This window comes from Uloborus diversus, chromosome 3 (genome assembly GCF_026930045.1).
Source record: "Uloborus diversus isolate 005 chromosome 3, Udiv.v.3.1, whole genome shotgun sequence".
Taxonomy (NCBI): domain Eukaryota; kingdom Metazoa; phylum Arthropoda; class Arachnida; order Araneae; family Uloboridae; genus Uloborus; species Uloborus diversus.
The window spans coordinates 56165095-56182550 of record NC_072733.1 but is presented as its reverse complement, the minus strand read 5'-3'; the positions used below and the strand labels follow the sequence as shown (position 1 = coordinate 56182550).

Here is a 17456-nt window from a genome sequence, read left to right as displayed (position 1 = left end):
AAAAAATCATTCATACAGCAGTCAAATTTTGTTTAAAACGCAAATCTTATTTCATGATGTTATTAAACAACTTTTTTTTTTTCAACTCCCTACATTTTAGCTTGAAGCTTTTCTTTAGGATTGCCATATAGCACTAATGAGAGAAATGGTGGGTTCATTCCATGGCTTATGTCAGTAATTAAGCCCAGATTTGTTTACAACAGAAACTTGATAATCAAAGTGATAGGGCCAGAACCTCTTTTGCTTAATTAAGAGTTCTGGATAAAAGAGAACTTTAAAAAATTTCCAAACAATAACTGAGTGGAACAAAAAAATAACTCAAAATGTTCAATTTGTAAACATTTACAAAATGACTACTATCAGGGGTGATTGTGAGTTCATCAAAAAATACCCGAAAGTTTCAAAGCGAGACCGGGGGGGGGGGGGGAATCTTTGACCCTTATTACTTAAGTGCACCTTTGCCATAGTATTAAATAGTTCTGAACCAAAATATTGTGCGTACATGTGATTAAATTTTTAATGGGTTACAAAGTTACTTTTGAGCTGGTGTTATACAAATTATCTTGACATTTCTTTGTCCATCTTAAGGGATAGGTGTCCATCTTAAGGCTCTTGCAGGTATATTTGATAAGTATTATATAATTTTAAAAAAATTGCGGAGGTAGGGAGATAAAAGCATAACAACAAAAAAAAAAACATAATTCCGGTATTTTCGGACATAAAAATACCGGAAATTCGGTAAAATACCGGAACACAATCACCCCTGTACTATGCCTGATGTTTTTAATTATGGTATTATAATTATAAAGAAATTTTTCAATATATTACACATTTGAAAAAAAGAATTTAATAAAACAAAAGATAGTCAACTTTAATACTTATGTTACAAACTATGCTTTTAACTGTACTTTTGTTTAATTTTAAAGATAAATAGGTAGTAGTTGCTTTGTAAAGCAATACTTTATTTTCAAGTTTGATCTCTTTTTAAAATTACAACTATTTAATGTTTTAAAAATTTACTGTTAGGTTTTTTGGAGAAAACAGAATTGATAGAAATGCATAGGTAATCCAGTGTCTTCAAAAAGAATGCATGTCTCTGGTTACCTTGAACTGATTCTTTACTTACGGGCAATTTTTTTTCAAATCAACGTCAAATGAACAAGGTTCCAGCTGAAAAAGTTTCAATCAAGGTTCGACTGTATTTCTATTCCTTAAGTCTTAGTGAAAAGCTTAACCATTGCAAAAAATATACACTCAAGAACATTGAAAATAGCGCCCCAAGAAAAGAAAGGTACAGTCTCGAAATTTTGCATATAAGAAGAGACATCTGATGTGCAAATGATCCAAGTTTGGTGTCAATGTGCATGATTGTTTACTCTACAGTATAGGTGCAATCGGGAAAAATGTGCTATATAAATTAATTAGGGATTTATAAATAGGATACTATAAATTAGGGATTTATAAATGCTAAGATTACATCCCGATTGCTGGAGAGCCTCGATGAGTGAAGGATGCCAGGTCGATTAGTTAGAAAGCGTTCCTTACAGTTAAGCGATTTTAAGAGATTTGATCATTGGCATGAAAATTGTAGGCTGGTCGACGAGCCATGTTGCTGCTCAGGTGGATCGTTAGGAGTGTCAGGGGTGATTGTGAGTTCATCAAAAAATACCTGAAAGCTTCGAAGCGAGAACGGGGGGGGGGGGGGGGGGGTAATCTTTGGCCCCTATTACTTAAGTGCACCTATGCCATAGTATTAAATAGTTCAATAGTCAGAGTCAAAATAGTGTGTGTACATTTGATTAAAATTTTAATGGGTTACAAAGTTACTTTTGAGCCGGTGTTATACAAAATTATCTTGACATTTGTCCATCTTAAGGGATAAGTGTCCATCTTAAGGATCTTGCAGGTATATTTGATGAGTATTATATAATTTTTTAAAAATTGCGGAGGTAGGGAGATAAAAGCATAACAAAAAAAAACATTCCGGTATTTTCGGACATAAAAATACCGGAAATACGTCCGAAAATACAGGAAATATGGTAAAATACCGGAACACAATCACCCCTGGTTGCACCATACAAGCAGACGTAGGGGTAGCAGTTGTTCCTCGAACCATTTATAAACTTCTTGCGGCACTGAATTTGCAGTCCAAGCGCCGTTTTCATGTTCTCCCTTTTCCACCAAAGCATAGGCAACTCCGTCTACAATGCTACGGAGCCAGAGCGATGTGGGGATGTCATTGACTGGCAAAAGGTGGAGTTCAGTGATGAATCCCGGTTCGTTTTGGGGTCAGATGATAACCGCAAACGGATGTGGAAGTGCCCTGGAGAAAAGTACCATTCAACCCATTTTATTGCATTACACACTGCCCGAACAGCGAGCATAATGGTCTGGGAGGGGGCATAGCCTATGATAGCCGATCTACTCTAGCTGTGGTACGTAGAATCTTCACGGACCAGTGTTATTTTAATGACATTCTGCAACCACATGTAGGACGGTTCCTAAATGGTCTCCCAGAGGCAATTTTCTAGCAAGATAATGCTCGCCCGCATACAGCTAGAGTTGCTCAAGACTTCTTACGTCCTTTTGAGACTCTTCCAATGCCATCTGCTCCCCCGACTTGTCCCATATAGAGCATGTATGGGATCAGCTGAAGCGCAAGACGCCTCCGTGCATCTCTGTGCAAGATTTAGAAGTGGCTGTTCAAAATTTGGGGGTCCATCTGCATCAGGACAACGTCAGACATTTAATTAATGCCTGTTTGTGTTACGGCATGTATTGCCTCAAAAAGGGGTCCAACGTGCTATTCAAATAGCACTGTATTTATCTCATTTCTTAGCATGTATTTGTTTAATTGCCTGGATTTTCGGATCAAATGTCTCTCTCACCTGCATTATTATGTTTGTTTAATTTCACTTCAATCAAATGCTTCTTTCTTGGGGTGCTATTTTCAATGTTCCTGAGTGTATATACAGTGAAGCACCGTTTACACATTTCTCTTTTATATGTTTTTTAAATGGGTCCCTGCAGAGTCTAATATATATTAACTTATACCTATTATACATTTTTTCATGTATATGCTTTTTTCATGCAGACCCTTCAAAGTTCCTGTTTCTTTCAATAAACAGTGCTTCACTGTACACAGTTTAATAAAATACAAAATAGTGCATTTATATCTTCATGTCACATTTCTCTTATGTTTATCAGTATAATTAGACGTGGCAGTCATCTGAAGTTGAATATTTGTCAAATAAATTTGTGAGTTGAACATTAACTAAACTCATTTCATTTGTTTTTTTTTTTTTTTTTCAAAATTTTTAAGAAATATTTCATAGATTAAAATTTTGCAAGCATCTTTTATTCTCAGTTTTTAGTTCTACAGAAAAGAAATAAATATATTAATTTAATAAATTATACTCTTTAAAAATATATACATTCAGTTAAAATTTATCACTTTAAATTAATCAAGATATGTTTCGTAAATAAACTTGTTTAGATGTTACTTTACTGGGCTTCCCATACAACTGCTCAGCTCGAGTGAGAAAGGCATTCACATTTTTTCGTACAACTTCATTAAAGAAAACATGAGCAAGCTGGGAATGCAGCAGAGAGCGAAATTCGAAAGATACCTACAATGAAGTGAAAAGAATTAATACGTAATAAATGTTAATGCATTGAAGTTATGGGGCATTCCAAGGTATTTTTGACATTATGTAGAGTCCGTAACGTGACCTTTTTTTGCCATAACTTTTTAATTTACTGTTTGATTTGCAAATTATTTTAATTTGAGCTGGCGTGTTGGTAGGAAAAGATCAAAATCATAGACTAATAATAAGAGTAGACCGAGCTTTCTCAGACTTTTATTTCATTTGGAAGTGCTAAGTCAGCGTTGGCGTGAACGGAATGGCGTAAACGTTTTGCGTTAACGCAAAAATGTACTAATCGGTATCTTAAATTGAAATTGTAGGTAAAAATCTTACCGTTTGCCGATTCTTTTTCGGCGCTTGCATCTTTAATTGCTAAAAGAGTTATTGAAATTGACTAAAGAAAGTGCACAGTACTATCTAAACGAAAAACTCACTATATTAACAAAATATTTACATCTTAGAATAACAAATTTACAAATCGGACTCCATAAAAGATCATTCTTCCGTGTTCCATCAATTCTAATTATTTTATTTCTCGCGAGCGTTGATCGTCTGCTACGCTCAACGCCCGCTGTTGCTAGGATATCCACCAGTCACATGGTTTGGTTTATGAGCAGCAAAAGGGTTGCCATAGCTCGGTCTACTCTTATTATTAGTCTATGATCAAAATAAAATAATATGCTAATCAAACAGTAAATTAAAAAGTTATGGCAAAAAAGGTCACGTTACGGACTCTACATAAATGTCAAAAATACCTTGGAATGACCCTTATACAAAAATTAATAAACTTATATACAGTTTGTTTAAGAAAATATCTCATAAGGATTTTCACATTTTTGTGCAGTGAACTTGCATACTTATCAGCATTTTAAATTCTTTCTGTCTAACTGCTCAGTAAAATTTTCATTGAAAATATTATTAAAGCTTACACTTTTTTCTTACTCTGATTTAGTTGGCATTTAAACAAATAAGTACTTGTAAAAGAAAAAGGAAGAGAAACAATGCATACTTTCTTCAAAATTCCTTTAACATATTTGTCCAAAGAGAAACTTGAGGAAGTGCATGAAATAGATCAAATGACTAAATTTTTTAAATGTTATTCATCATAGAGCAACTATTGAACTTGTTTAAATTCAAGAAAAGGATTTAACAACTAAAATTTACTTCTCAATATTCTGATTCCTCTTTGAAAAAGGGACTGCCAAAATCAAGTAACCTGCCTAGGTTAAGCCATTCCTTTAACGTCAATCATATTTTACATTAAATTACTATGCTATAGTAAAAATTTATATACATTTTGCAATTTTTTTTTTATTTATTTCTTTTAAAAATATATTTTTATTTCTTTCCACCTAGTTTTTATTCAATTTACCTTTTTCCAATTCTTTCATTGCATAGTAAATTGCAAATATTAACAGGTTATTAGCCACGGGATTCTTAAAAAACACTTATGGTCAGATTGGAAGCTATTCACAAATTTCGTGCAGTATGCATTTTCTTTTACTCACACTGAAACTAAACTGCACTGCAAATGGTCAACTCACACAGGTTTTACTGCATTACATTTTATAACTTTAATTAGTTTAAAGAAATTAAAAAAATGTTAAAAACATCCTTACATGAAAATACAAAGTACAAGAGTTAGGATTAGGACCAGGCTTAATATTCCAAGTTGTTTCTAGATGATTGAAGAGTTTTCCATCTGTACAGCAAGCCTAAAGGAAAGAAATAATTATCAATACAAATTTTTCTTAGAAAAGTAGTCTACATAAACTTAAAAGTATTTTTGCCTGGCTTAATAAGTGGTAGTTTTCAGTTTTATACTCTCTGTACATGAAAGCTTTTCCAAAGAGAAAATGCAAATATATCTTTATAAAGAATTGAGTCTCTCCATGACAATCTAAAAAAGAACTTCACGTTGCCTTTGAATATTCAAATTTTAACAAGAGGGTATTTGTTAACCATTAAACATTTCTGTATTTTTCAATCGCAAATGTGCCTTTTGCACACTACATCTTTGTTGAATGATACAGATGGTATGGAAAGATAATCATTTATACACATATGTACCCCAAAGGTAAACTCATCTTGATTCAAGAATTTTTTTACATGATTTTACTTTCACCAGCCTGAACTACAAGAGCTACATGTGAGCAATGCTCCAAGTGTTATTGCATACCTTCAACATATTTATCGCTGTAAAGGTAAAAATATATTTTTGAAGTTATTTCAATCAAGATCCCAATGACTTATGTTTGATAGTTATAGCAGTGTATCTCTGAGGCATGAATATATTCTTTGATATTTAATGACAAATCCGAGCACTGAAATGCTTCCATATTTATTCTCCATATTAAGGTGGATTTTAGAGAATCCAAGGGGGAACGTGCCCTTTCCCAAGGGATAAAATAAATTTGTAACTATCTCACTAATTAATTTCAAATGCAAAATTAAAAAACTTTTTTTAGAAAAAACACAGAACATATTTGAATGAAAAAGTTCTACAATCATGGCTACCATGTTATGGAGTACCATAGGAGTAATATTGGAGTTGGAAGTCAATGTAGAAGAATATTTTTTACTCCACGAAATTAATGGTGACATCAGAAACAGGTAGCCGCGGGGGGGGGGGGGGGCATGATAAGTATATAATCTCCAGTCAACTCAATGTCATGCTGAAATGACGGCATGAAACATAATTATTGCGATTCAATATTATAGCATTTGGTGAAATTATATGTACTCTTACTATGTTTTCAATTAGCTTAAAATGTTAAACAGTACATATTTTTTGTACTTTTAAGTCAATAAAATTGATTTTAAGGCATTTTGAAAAAACAAGGGGGAAAAGAAACTCTAATGAGAACTTTGTGATGAAAATGTTATGAGGGAGAATCACTTTTTACTGCCCAGTGAACTCTTGTGGAATTTTCTGAATCCACCTCAGTCTCCATACCAAAATAATTAATATGTTGTTTTTAAATGTAATTTTGAGTTCCCCACTAAATTTTAGTTCTATCAAATCATCTGTCAGCATAAAAAAATGTCTTTGAATTTAAAATTCTGTAAAAAAAAAAAAAGTACTGCAGAAAGATTTGAAATGAAAGCACAACACAAAACACATTTATTCCTAAAATAATGTTCACAAACCTTGACCAAGTGAGGTTTAGCCATAGTAACAGATGAAGTGTAGCTTTCAATTAAGGGAGGAAATCCAATTTCTAAATCAGCTTTTAGGTGTCCAGGGCGTCGCTTTGTTACGGTAGATTTGTTGCACCAAGGTAAAAAATCTTTATAGTGCTCCACTCCAGCAACTACTTCATACAGTTGTTCCATAGAATAGCTTGAAGAGTACGAAGAATTTTAAAGAGCCTCAAAACATTAACTATATAAAGTTTATATGATCATTAGTATCAAATTTGAAAGAATTTAGATGGGGTTTTGCATCTTATATAATTAAAAACTGAGCATATGTATCTATGTATGTATGTCTGAGTTACTTCCCCCGAATGCCAGCGAATTGACCATTGAATTAGGTATCGATAGATTTGTATTTTCCTGTCCTTATGTTTGGCTATTTAACATAATAATCCAATAATAATTAGCAGAGATATCAATTAAAAACTATTAATTATGATACTTGGATTTCAACATAAAATCCCTGTTTTTGGAAGGCTTTCCTCCATTCAAATTATTATTCAGTGCTTCATCTCAACTCTCCATAACAATGCTTTTATTAAAAAGTTGTAGCATAGAGAAAATCATTGAGAAAGACGTTCTGTTGCCATTTTTTTTCTCGAATTGGAAGAAATAAAATTCTAGTTTTTGTTTTGAGGCTTTTCCTGCAAAAGAAAGATTTAAAATGTCACCTTTTTGGTTATTTTTCCGCAATCTGTCACAAAATTTTACTGATTTTTTTTAAAAAAATTTTATTGTTTTTAAGCCTGACTGTTGAACATGCGTGTCACTTGACATAACTTTTATTTTCGTGGTGAACCATGCAAGCTAGTTTTTCTTTTAATTTTTAATTTTCCTTCCTTTGATTCTATAGTTGGGGCAAACCTAACCTGGCAGCATTGTGAAAGCTATGCAGATCCTAATCGCAGACGCTGTTAGTTTAGGTTTGTCCTAACTATAATCTCTTCTAGCATGTAATAAATCAAAATTTTTATACATTGTATAATTTTGTTACCAAGAGAATCTTATTACAATTATTATGATTAGGTTAAATTTCAAATTAAAAAATAAAAGTTTGAAATGTTTACTATTGGCCAATAAGACAAAATTTTCACACACTTGTATTTTAAAAAATCTATCACTCTACTTAGACATGAGTTTCAGACATTATATTGATTTACTGAACAAGTAATCAAAATAACATAAAAGAATTGCACATCTTTATAACTTCTTTTTGACAGAACGAGTAATATGGTTGAAAAAACATTATGATCATTTTTCAATGTTTAAGCAAGCAGTTCAATTTCAGTTTAAATATTTTAAATATATAAATCAAATTCTGTTGCAGCTTCCCTAGAGAAAACTACAAGCTTTAATACTGCACTAAAAATAAATAAAGCAGTCACAGAAGATGAATAACTATCATAGTCTTACTAACAAGCAAGTAGAGATATTTGTTGCACTGGCTATAACAATATTTCAGCGTTTCATTCTAATTATACTCTTTCCCAACTTGTGAATTCTGAGAAAACCATGTCTAGTACTTTTATAAAAATCAATATTTTGATTGAATGCTAGTGCAAGTTTTTAATTAAACCATTCTGAATGACTGGTTTTATTTCAAATATCATCTCTATGAGAAGCACCATATATTAATCACTCCGTTTTTTAAATGTACCTACTCTGAACTGTAAGTTACTACTCTCTACTTTTGCATACTCCGAGTTTTTTACTTTTTAACATGCACTTCCTCTGTTTAATGTCCTTATTGATATTAAGATCAGGCGAGCAGACAACACAAAAATAAACAAAATACAATGTTTCTTTCTTAAAATATTTATGATTTTTTTTATAGAAACATACCCTAAAACTCTCTTCTCTGAATATTCTTTCCTTTTACTACCAAGTGGATTTGGCAAAGTAAAGAGCTTCCTATGCAGAAATGTACTGTCATCTATAAGGGAAGACGATGAAGCTTTGGCAATTACTTTCGATTGTGGAACTGGAGCACCGCATGTTACTAAAGAGCTGTAAAATATATCCACATTAGAAATTTATGCCCTTTATACATGAACATATATTTTAGTGTCCTACTAACAACTTATTTTGGCATCTAGTCAAAAAAAGAAAAAGAGTAAGTATCCACACATTTTACCATTTTAGAACTGGTTTAGTCTTTAAATCTCATGCAACACTCTTTAATAAACAGACTTAATGTTCATTAATATAAAAAACAATGCTTTGTAACAAATTTCAACTTTTGAGAAAAAAAAAAAAAAGGTTTTGTAATGAAGTATTGTTTTAAACTTCAAAAGGACAAGGAAGGCACATTGAAAAAGACGGTAGGGCGCGTTGTGGGTTGCCTTGAAAGGGGCAGGGTGCAGCTTTCATCTAAAATATTTGGGGGAAACCAAAGGAAGTCCTGGCATCTTCTGTAAATCTATTAAAATACATTGAATAATTTGTTTCAAATAAGTTGAGAATTATCTTTTAAGAATTAAAGTTCATTGTAAAGATTTCATAATTCAGGGAAAATCCTGATTATACTTAGGTATCATTAAAACACTTTTTCATCAATTCCTGTGCATAAAATTTCAATGTTTTTTAAATAAAAAACTATACATATTAAAGAGAAACTTCATATATGATTTAAAGAGAAACTTCATATATGATTTAAAGAGTATGTCACTGTAATTTAAAAAATACTTGTAAACAGTTGATCTTACAGTTAAAAAATACAGATGCCTAAAAATTTTGCTTGAAAAAGTTCTGTGCATAACATGTGAATAATACTGTATGGAAAAAATTCTAACCATGTACAAGAAGCATGAAGAACAATATACAGTTGAATCTCATTAACGCGAAACGCCAGGGACCATGATAATTATTTCATTTTAGACAGATATCATCTTATCTGGTAAATTATTAAGCAATTGTTAGCTCATGGGACCCAACTAGTATATCATGTTTAGCGATATTTCACTTTAATTGATTTCATGTTTATGAGGTTTGACTTATGTTCAAAGTATGCAGTTAAAAAACCGTTGATAAATAGCAACATGAACTCTTTTGTAATAAAGAAACATAATCCTCAAATTAGCTTCATCAAAGAGTTTTGTGTTTTCTGCAAGGGGTGATCAATTATTTCTTTATGATCCCCTGATATGGCCCCACATGGAGGGAGCTAGAATCCCTCAGGCTGAGCAGGGGACCCAGGGTGAAACACACCAAGTAACACGATAGGCTCGTGGGGGTCAAGGCCAACTATGTCAATCTCAGTCTTGCTGAACAAAAGCTGCGGGGTGATAGGCAGATGTTCCGGTTAGGGGGCAGCCTAATGTGGAACTCCCAGGGTTTAATTCCCAAGCACGCTTGGAACCCATTTTATCGACCCTCTGAAGGGATGAACAGCTGAGTCAAGCATGCCCGACCCGAACCTGCCGCATGGAAGCGCTACCACTGAGCCACTGGGCTTCAGGGCAGGGGGAGCAAGAGGGGGCGGTTGCACCCCCAAATTTTTCACTGAGAATAATAAAAAATAGATAAATTCAACTTAGATAAGTTAGAAAATCATTTGCCTGCATTTTTAGAACAGAAAAAACTAATGGAGAATACTGGTTTGCCTTAACTAAAAAAGTAATCTCTTCATATGGATTAAATATTTCAAAATTGTGTTATCTATGCTATGGTGGTGCATCTTGTATGAGTTGCCCGTACAGTGTTGAGACTGCGCCATTTTTACACTTAAAACTCCATGTCATTTTGAATAAATTAAATACTCATATTATAATTTAATGTTTACCTAGTAAGTGTTTTGATTCCCTGTACTAGACACATATTTTAGCAACTCGATATATTATAACAGGGGTAGGAGTTCAAATTTAAAAATTCCAGGACATAATTTTAATAAAATTCCAGGACATCATTCATGACTTTACAGATTACTTTCGGAGCAAGTGGAACCTACAATATATAACTATTATGGCACAGAAGAATAAATGGTTAATTCAATCTGTTTATTTACTTAATTATTTATCCAGAAAACACTGGCAGTACTGCTTAGTCCCAGCAATAAGTATATCTACTAATTTTCATCACTATAAAATGAAAACTATGATCTCCAGCTAGCAGATAAGGCCATAAGATGAATTTAGAAGGAAAATAAACCAGGGGTTCGCAAATTCTTCCGATTTCTGGTACCCCTATATGAGGAATTAGAGGGTACTATGAGGAATTAGAATTTCCTCCTAGCACCCTACTCTATGTGTTACATGCAGATTTAGTGATACCATGGACACTTCGTCTTCTCCTAGGGAATCCCAGGGTGCTGCAGCAAAGATTGGGAACCCTTGACATAAACAATGAAATAAAACTAGCAACTGCAGCTGCTAGACCCATGAAAATTCAGTATTTTTAACAGTTCTCAAAAAAAGAAGAAAAAAGTTATCAGCTAAAGTAATATCAACTTGCATGTAAATTTCAAAAAATACTCTGTTCATGAGATGTCAAACTATTTTCTAAATAATTATGATAGCAACACATTTTAGTTTAGATGTTTGTTGAAACATATTATATATTAATACATTTTTAATGAGAAGCAATTCTCTTGATTTTTTAAATTCATTAACAACTTTACAAAGATCTTGATGAAATAAGGACCAACAAAATGAACAATCTAGCAACTTACCTCTTAAAAACATCACTGAGCTTTACTGTGAATTGAAAAAGTAGGATACACAAGCAGAATATTCCAAATGTTATGTATTTATATGTTCTCCAAAGATTAATAAATTTCCATAAATTATTCAAATGTTATTAACAGGCTTTTTGTAACCCAAAGATGAGGAATAAACATGAATTACAAAGGAAGGAAAATTTAAGCTTGCCTTTGCCGGAACAATATTAGTAAATGAAAATTTCAGGGAAATCCCCAATTGTACTAAAACAATATTAAAAAAAAAAAAAAAATATTTTTAAAAACAATTCAAATTGAAATTTCCAACAAAATAAATTTTTGAAATTGAATTAACATTTAAAAAAAAAATTATGACCAAAATTTTAGAAAAAAAATTAGGAACCTAGTGATATTTGCCAACTAAAAAACTATAATTGCAATGGGCTTTAAGGAGTCACATAACCTCAAAAATGACCTTTTGACCCAAAAAAATTTTAATGGATTTTAAAATTGCTTTGAACACACGGAAAAAAATATCAATCTAGCTCAATTATTTAAAAGGTTATGCATGATTTTAGTTCATTCCCGCTATGTGTTTTAATGGAAAAGCAAAACTTTGAAGTGTTTTTTCTGAATGGTCCTTTTTTGTGCTTCCATGTTAGCAAAATCACTAAGGATTTTTTTCTATTAAGAAAGTAATTTTTAAATAATATTTTTTTTGCACTCAGGATAATATGTTTAACAAAACTGTGCATTGAATAAGCATTTTATAAATTACTAAAATTTTTAGAGCATGTTGAACCTTTATAAAACATAAGATAAGAAATTAAGATTGTTTACATAATAGATCACAGAAAATGTTCAAACCAATATATAAGCAAATGAATGCAGAGATATTTCGACATAATTATTGTGATCATTAAGCAAAAAACATTTTTGAAATAAATGCTAAAACCAAAAAGCCTTAGGGTTTATAAAAAATTAAAATTTTCAAGTTTTCGTATTTTCGGAAAAAGTGGGCAGCTTTTTTAATCTTAGAAAATAAATTATTGATTGCTAAATAAGTTTACATGCAACAGTTTAAAAAAAATACATGTTTTACTTAAAACTAAAAAAATTTCTACCAGTATTTTTACAGCGGCGAAGGTGTGAACGTGAACCCTCCAATCCTTGAGAGGCGCACGATCGTTTCGCACACAGCGCATGCGCTGAACCTAGATGGCCCACGTGATCAGCTGAGGAGACGGTTGACGGCAAATGAATACAGCCCGGCGATGGGATTGCAGTTTTCACGCTTTTTTTTTCAACGGGGAAAACTTTATTTTTTATTCATTCAAACAAAAAGAAAGGCTTGAAATTCCAGGACATTTTTAAACATTCAAGGACATTCCAGGACATGAAAAAAAAAAATCAGGAATTCCAGGACAACTCCGAGCCCTGTTATAAGCTTTCATAGAAAACTTTTTGTAAAGATATGCTATTTTTGAAAAACATCCTTCATCAAAAAATAGTTTCATATCAACAAATATATCTTGATCTGAAGGAAGTGTGAGTGTGTTTTTTAACATAACTTTCCTGCTTCCATTTTTTTTTTTTTTTTTTGTCTGTTTGGAACAAATCTGACATACCCCCCTCTTGGCGACTTTTTCCTGTTGGCGCCAAAAAAGCGTCGCCAAGAAAACTATGTATGACGTCATATGTCATACATCGTTCTTAGCGATGGCTTTTTTAGCGCCAACAGGAAAAATTCAAATTATGTCATTAATTATTTAATGAAATTAATGCATTAATTTTTTTTCCGTTGTTTCTCCGAGATACGAGCCCTCGGTCTCATAGTACTTTCGTAATGAGACCCCTGCCTCGGTCTCATTACGAAAGTACTATGAGACCGAGGGCTCGCCAGTTATCCCTCCGACTGTTAATATACATCACAGTCGGATATAAGTCACAGATTTTCTCCGTTCAGTATACAATAAAGTCACAGATTTTATGTGAAATTAACACCATTTTTGTGCTACAAAAATGCCAACCAGACCAAAATACAAACTACCAGAAACACACTAAAAACACAATAATTCAAAATATGTTCACTTACCTTTTTTACTTTTCTTTTACTTCCTCACGTGAGGCAGTGCACATATGTTCCGCTCTTAGAGAAATTATCCCATTTTTTATTATCATTACTTTACAAAAATATTTAAATTATGTTTGTTTCGACAAAAAAAATTCCAAAAAAAACAACCTTATTTTACTTGTATTTTGTACTCCACCCAATTAATTTCGCGAATTATTTCCAAAAATTCGTAATCTCCTCTATTTTCAACTTGCTAGAACTAAACCATGACCCACTCCTGATCGTTGCTTCTTTTCCACAAACAACACCCCCAATAACCTTTCTACAAAAAAAAATTAACCCATCTGAACATTTTTTAGTTTTTTTAATTTTCATAACAGAATTACATCTAGAACATAACATTTCATTCTTAAGTAAACCAATTTCCCTTAAAAATTCTAAAAAAACCTCTTTATTTTCAATTAGTTTAAATATAAAAAATCTATTTAGGACTCCGGTACGTCCAAACGTTGGACGACCTGACGAAAAAGAAGATTCATTCAAAAATTTCAATTGATACTTTTGGACAACATCACAAACCGAACTCATAATTAAAATAGAAAATTCAACTAAATTAACATTAAAAAACAACAAGAAAAAGAATACTCTAAAAGCGGAACATATGAGCACCTACCTCCTACCACACAGACACGTGCTAAAAGACAGACTTCGAGAAACTACTTTCCAGCGTTCAAGTTGCAAAACCAGGGTTGCCAAGTTATCGCCTTATTGGCGATTTTCGTATCGAGCGAAAAATTAAAATCTCGCCAAGAGGGGGGCATATCAGAGGAGAGCCGTCTGTTTCAATCTGGTCAGTCATTTTAAAGATACTTTTGTGTCTCAGGTGGTTAGAGAATTACTTTCGAAGCGCAATGTGGCAAACAAGACCTTCATCTTTAGCTATAATGGAAATAAAGCAAAACACGAGGTATTGATTAAATAGAGTTACAAAATTTTCTGTTCTTCCTGACCCCAAGAATAGCAGACTAAAACTTTACTAAAAAATAAAAACTAGTGTACCGAGATATTCTGTGAGGTAAATAATTACAAAATAAATTTAAAGCTTTAATCGCAAAAATTTTAATTCTTCTTAACAAACCTAATTATTCTTAACATCAAAACCATTTTATTATTTCTTCCTGTTAACCAATATCTATTTTATACCATACTGAGGAAGTTCATGTTCAAGAAACTCGACCCCTCAAACGAAATGCTGAAATGCCGCCCCTGCTTCAGGGTAAAACATAAGTGACTAAAAAAACTTTGTATGCTTGTTGAAAAGAAAAGGAAGGGGGGGGGGGGGTTGGCAATCAGGCAAGGATACACTGTAATGAGTGAGGTAGCCATATCCACCAGCCTCTGTGCAGCACCAAATTGACCTAACAGCTAGAGCATTTTGGAGGTATTTTACCATAAAAATTAAAGTAATATTTGTACTTTCATTTAGTATATGATTATATTATCATCTTCTTGTACTTGCATTCAAGGGCACCCATATGCAAAATTTTAAGGGGGGCTCAGATATTTTCCCTGCAAAACTGATTTCAGTACAGATTAGAGTTATTAAAATTTGACACTTTTAATAACTTATTAATTGCTGGAGAAGAAATGTTTTTACATTTTTGCAAAGAAAAAAGTACTAAAAGCGACGAAGCTAATTTCAAAGGAGGGCTTGAGCCCCCACTTGCTTGCATTGGTCATAATAAATGATGCTCAAAAGAACAAATGAGACAGTGAGAAGTAAAGAGATGAAAGTGGATATTTTCAAGTGAAACAAGGTTAAAAATAACGTTTTTGGTAGGCTTTCATCAAGTTTTTTTTTCTTCTAAATCATGCGGTACAGCAACACCTACCGGAGCTACTAGTACTATCTCTTGCCCAAGATAGAGGAGAGGTTCCCCTAGTATTTGTACTGGTCATCTCCAAATTTTTAATTTTGCCACTTACATCCCTTGCTTCTCACTGCCTTAAACGTAAAGCTCAAACTCTTAGGCATTAATCCAGGGGTTAGAGCTCATGGTGGTAATAATCCCCAACGAATAATTCTTATGCGTAATATTTTTTAAAATTTTGCCCTGGACACCTTATGAAACCTTTGAGGCCTGAAAAAGAAATTCATGTTCCTTGCTTCTGGAAATGAGTCCCTCCCAACAAGGGCGCCCATATGCAAAATTTAAAGGGAGGGCTCCCATGGTTTAGCATGATATTTTCCCCCATAGAAACCGATTTCAATACAGATTAGAATTATTAAAATTTGACATTTTTAATAATTTATTCATTAATTGCTGGAAAAGAAATGTTTTTACATTTTTGCAAAGAAAAAAGTACTAAAAGCAAGAAAGTTCCAATTTCAAAGGGGGAAGGGGGCTTAACCCAGCACTCGCCCCCCCCCCCCCCCCCATATGGGCGCCTTTGCCTCCCAACCCAGAAGCTGAACTTGCCCTTGGCTCTCCTCTAGTGACAGCAGAAGTAAAACCTTCTGAATACTTGCTGCTGCAACAGTAAGCATCAGGTATTGCATGGAAAGGGCAATGCATATAAAAACTGGTGGACTATACAGAAACAACAAATAGTGCAATACAAAATGCTCAACAAAGCATGGAGGAACAACAACTAGTGCACTGGGGACAGAGCTGAAATCTCAAAGACACTCCTTCACTTTTTTTGTTACAACATTTGACAAAATATAGTCAGCAAGTAAAGTTCAATTAAACTCTTCAAGTAAAACAGGAAAATTTATTTATAACATATGTTGATCCTAATGACCTAGATTGACCTTGAAACAAGAAATTAATTGTCAATTGACACCCATTATAAATTTCTAAGAACGTTGTACTTTTCCTCATTATCAGTTTAGTTTTAGACACGAAAATGATTCATCTGTTAATGTCATCCAATGCGACGAACCTAATACTTCCAGACAATGAGAATAAAATAAATTTCTGATAACTGATTAAAAAATACTGACGAACGTTTAAAAAAATACATTGTTATGGCATGAAATAGTTTTAAATTGATACAAATTTCTTATTCTTTAATCAAAAATAGAATAACGTTACAAAAAGAACTCATGATTGCTATAACAAAATACAGTCAAAATTATAAAGATGATAACTGATTGAACTTCAATTATGTCAAAACTAAATACCATTTTTGGTAAATACAACTTTCGGACGAACTTAGACGATTTAAAAGCAAAATCTTTTGCGTCGCAGAATTTGTTACTCTACGAGCCATGACAGTTACATCTTCTGTTTACAGTGATTGCTACAGGGAAATCCGCCAACTTAAAAAAAAATATATTAATAAAAGCAATGATAGTGATAATAATAGTAAAGAAGCAATGATTTAGCAAGCAATCATTCTAATAATTTTCTATATTTGTTGCGAACATTAGTACGATTCAAATTGGGTTTATTTTGATATTATTTTCTTTTAAAAAAACTTTAAAGTATCGATATAAAATCTACCGAGCTTTAATCGAGTTGTTACGTCATTGGTGAATTTCCACATTCAAGGAAAGCTTAAACGCAAAACACTTGGTCCAGTCCGATGCTCAATAATGAATAAGAACTTTCAGCTTTGCTTGATCCTTAACGTAGACTAAAATTTCCATTAATTTTACTCAAGAGCCAAAAATCTTTGATATAATCCTCCATAGTTGATGTAATTACTGCAGATCCCGATTTCAGCCTATTGCGTCTCGGTCAGTTTTTCCGGTTATGTGCTGCTATGTCAATGAACTTTTAAAAGTTATATCGTCTGTACCATCTAATCATCCGCCAAGGAAGTTTAGTTAAGCGGGGACCACTGAGACGTTATTTGTCTGAAAGTTGAGTTTAGC

The 17456-nt window shown here is 32.8% G+C and overlaps 1 protein-coding gene across 1 annotated transcript; it reads right to left on the bottom strand.

Moving 5' to 3' along the window:
- Positions 1–3336: 3336 nt before the first annotated feature.
- On the bottom strand, positions 3337–16895 carry LOC129218650 (coenzyme Q-binding protein COQ10 homolog B, mitochondrial-like). The gene is made up of 5 exons (XM_054852969.1): positions 16761–16895; positions 8688–8852; positions 6798–6990; positions 5267–5362; positions 3337–3629 (listed from the first exon to the last, which is right to left on the bottom strand). The coding sequence occupies exons 1-5, from the start codon at positions 16847–16849 to the stop codon at positions 3465–3467; spliced, it is 708 nt and encodes a 235-aa protein (XP_054708944.1). The 5' UTR covers positions 16850–16895; the 3' UTR covers positions 3337–3464.
- Positions 16896–17456: the final 561 nt, after the last annotated feature.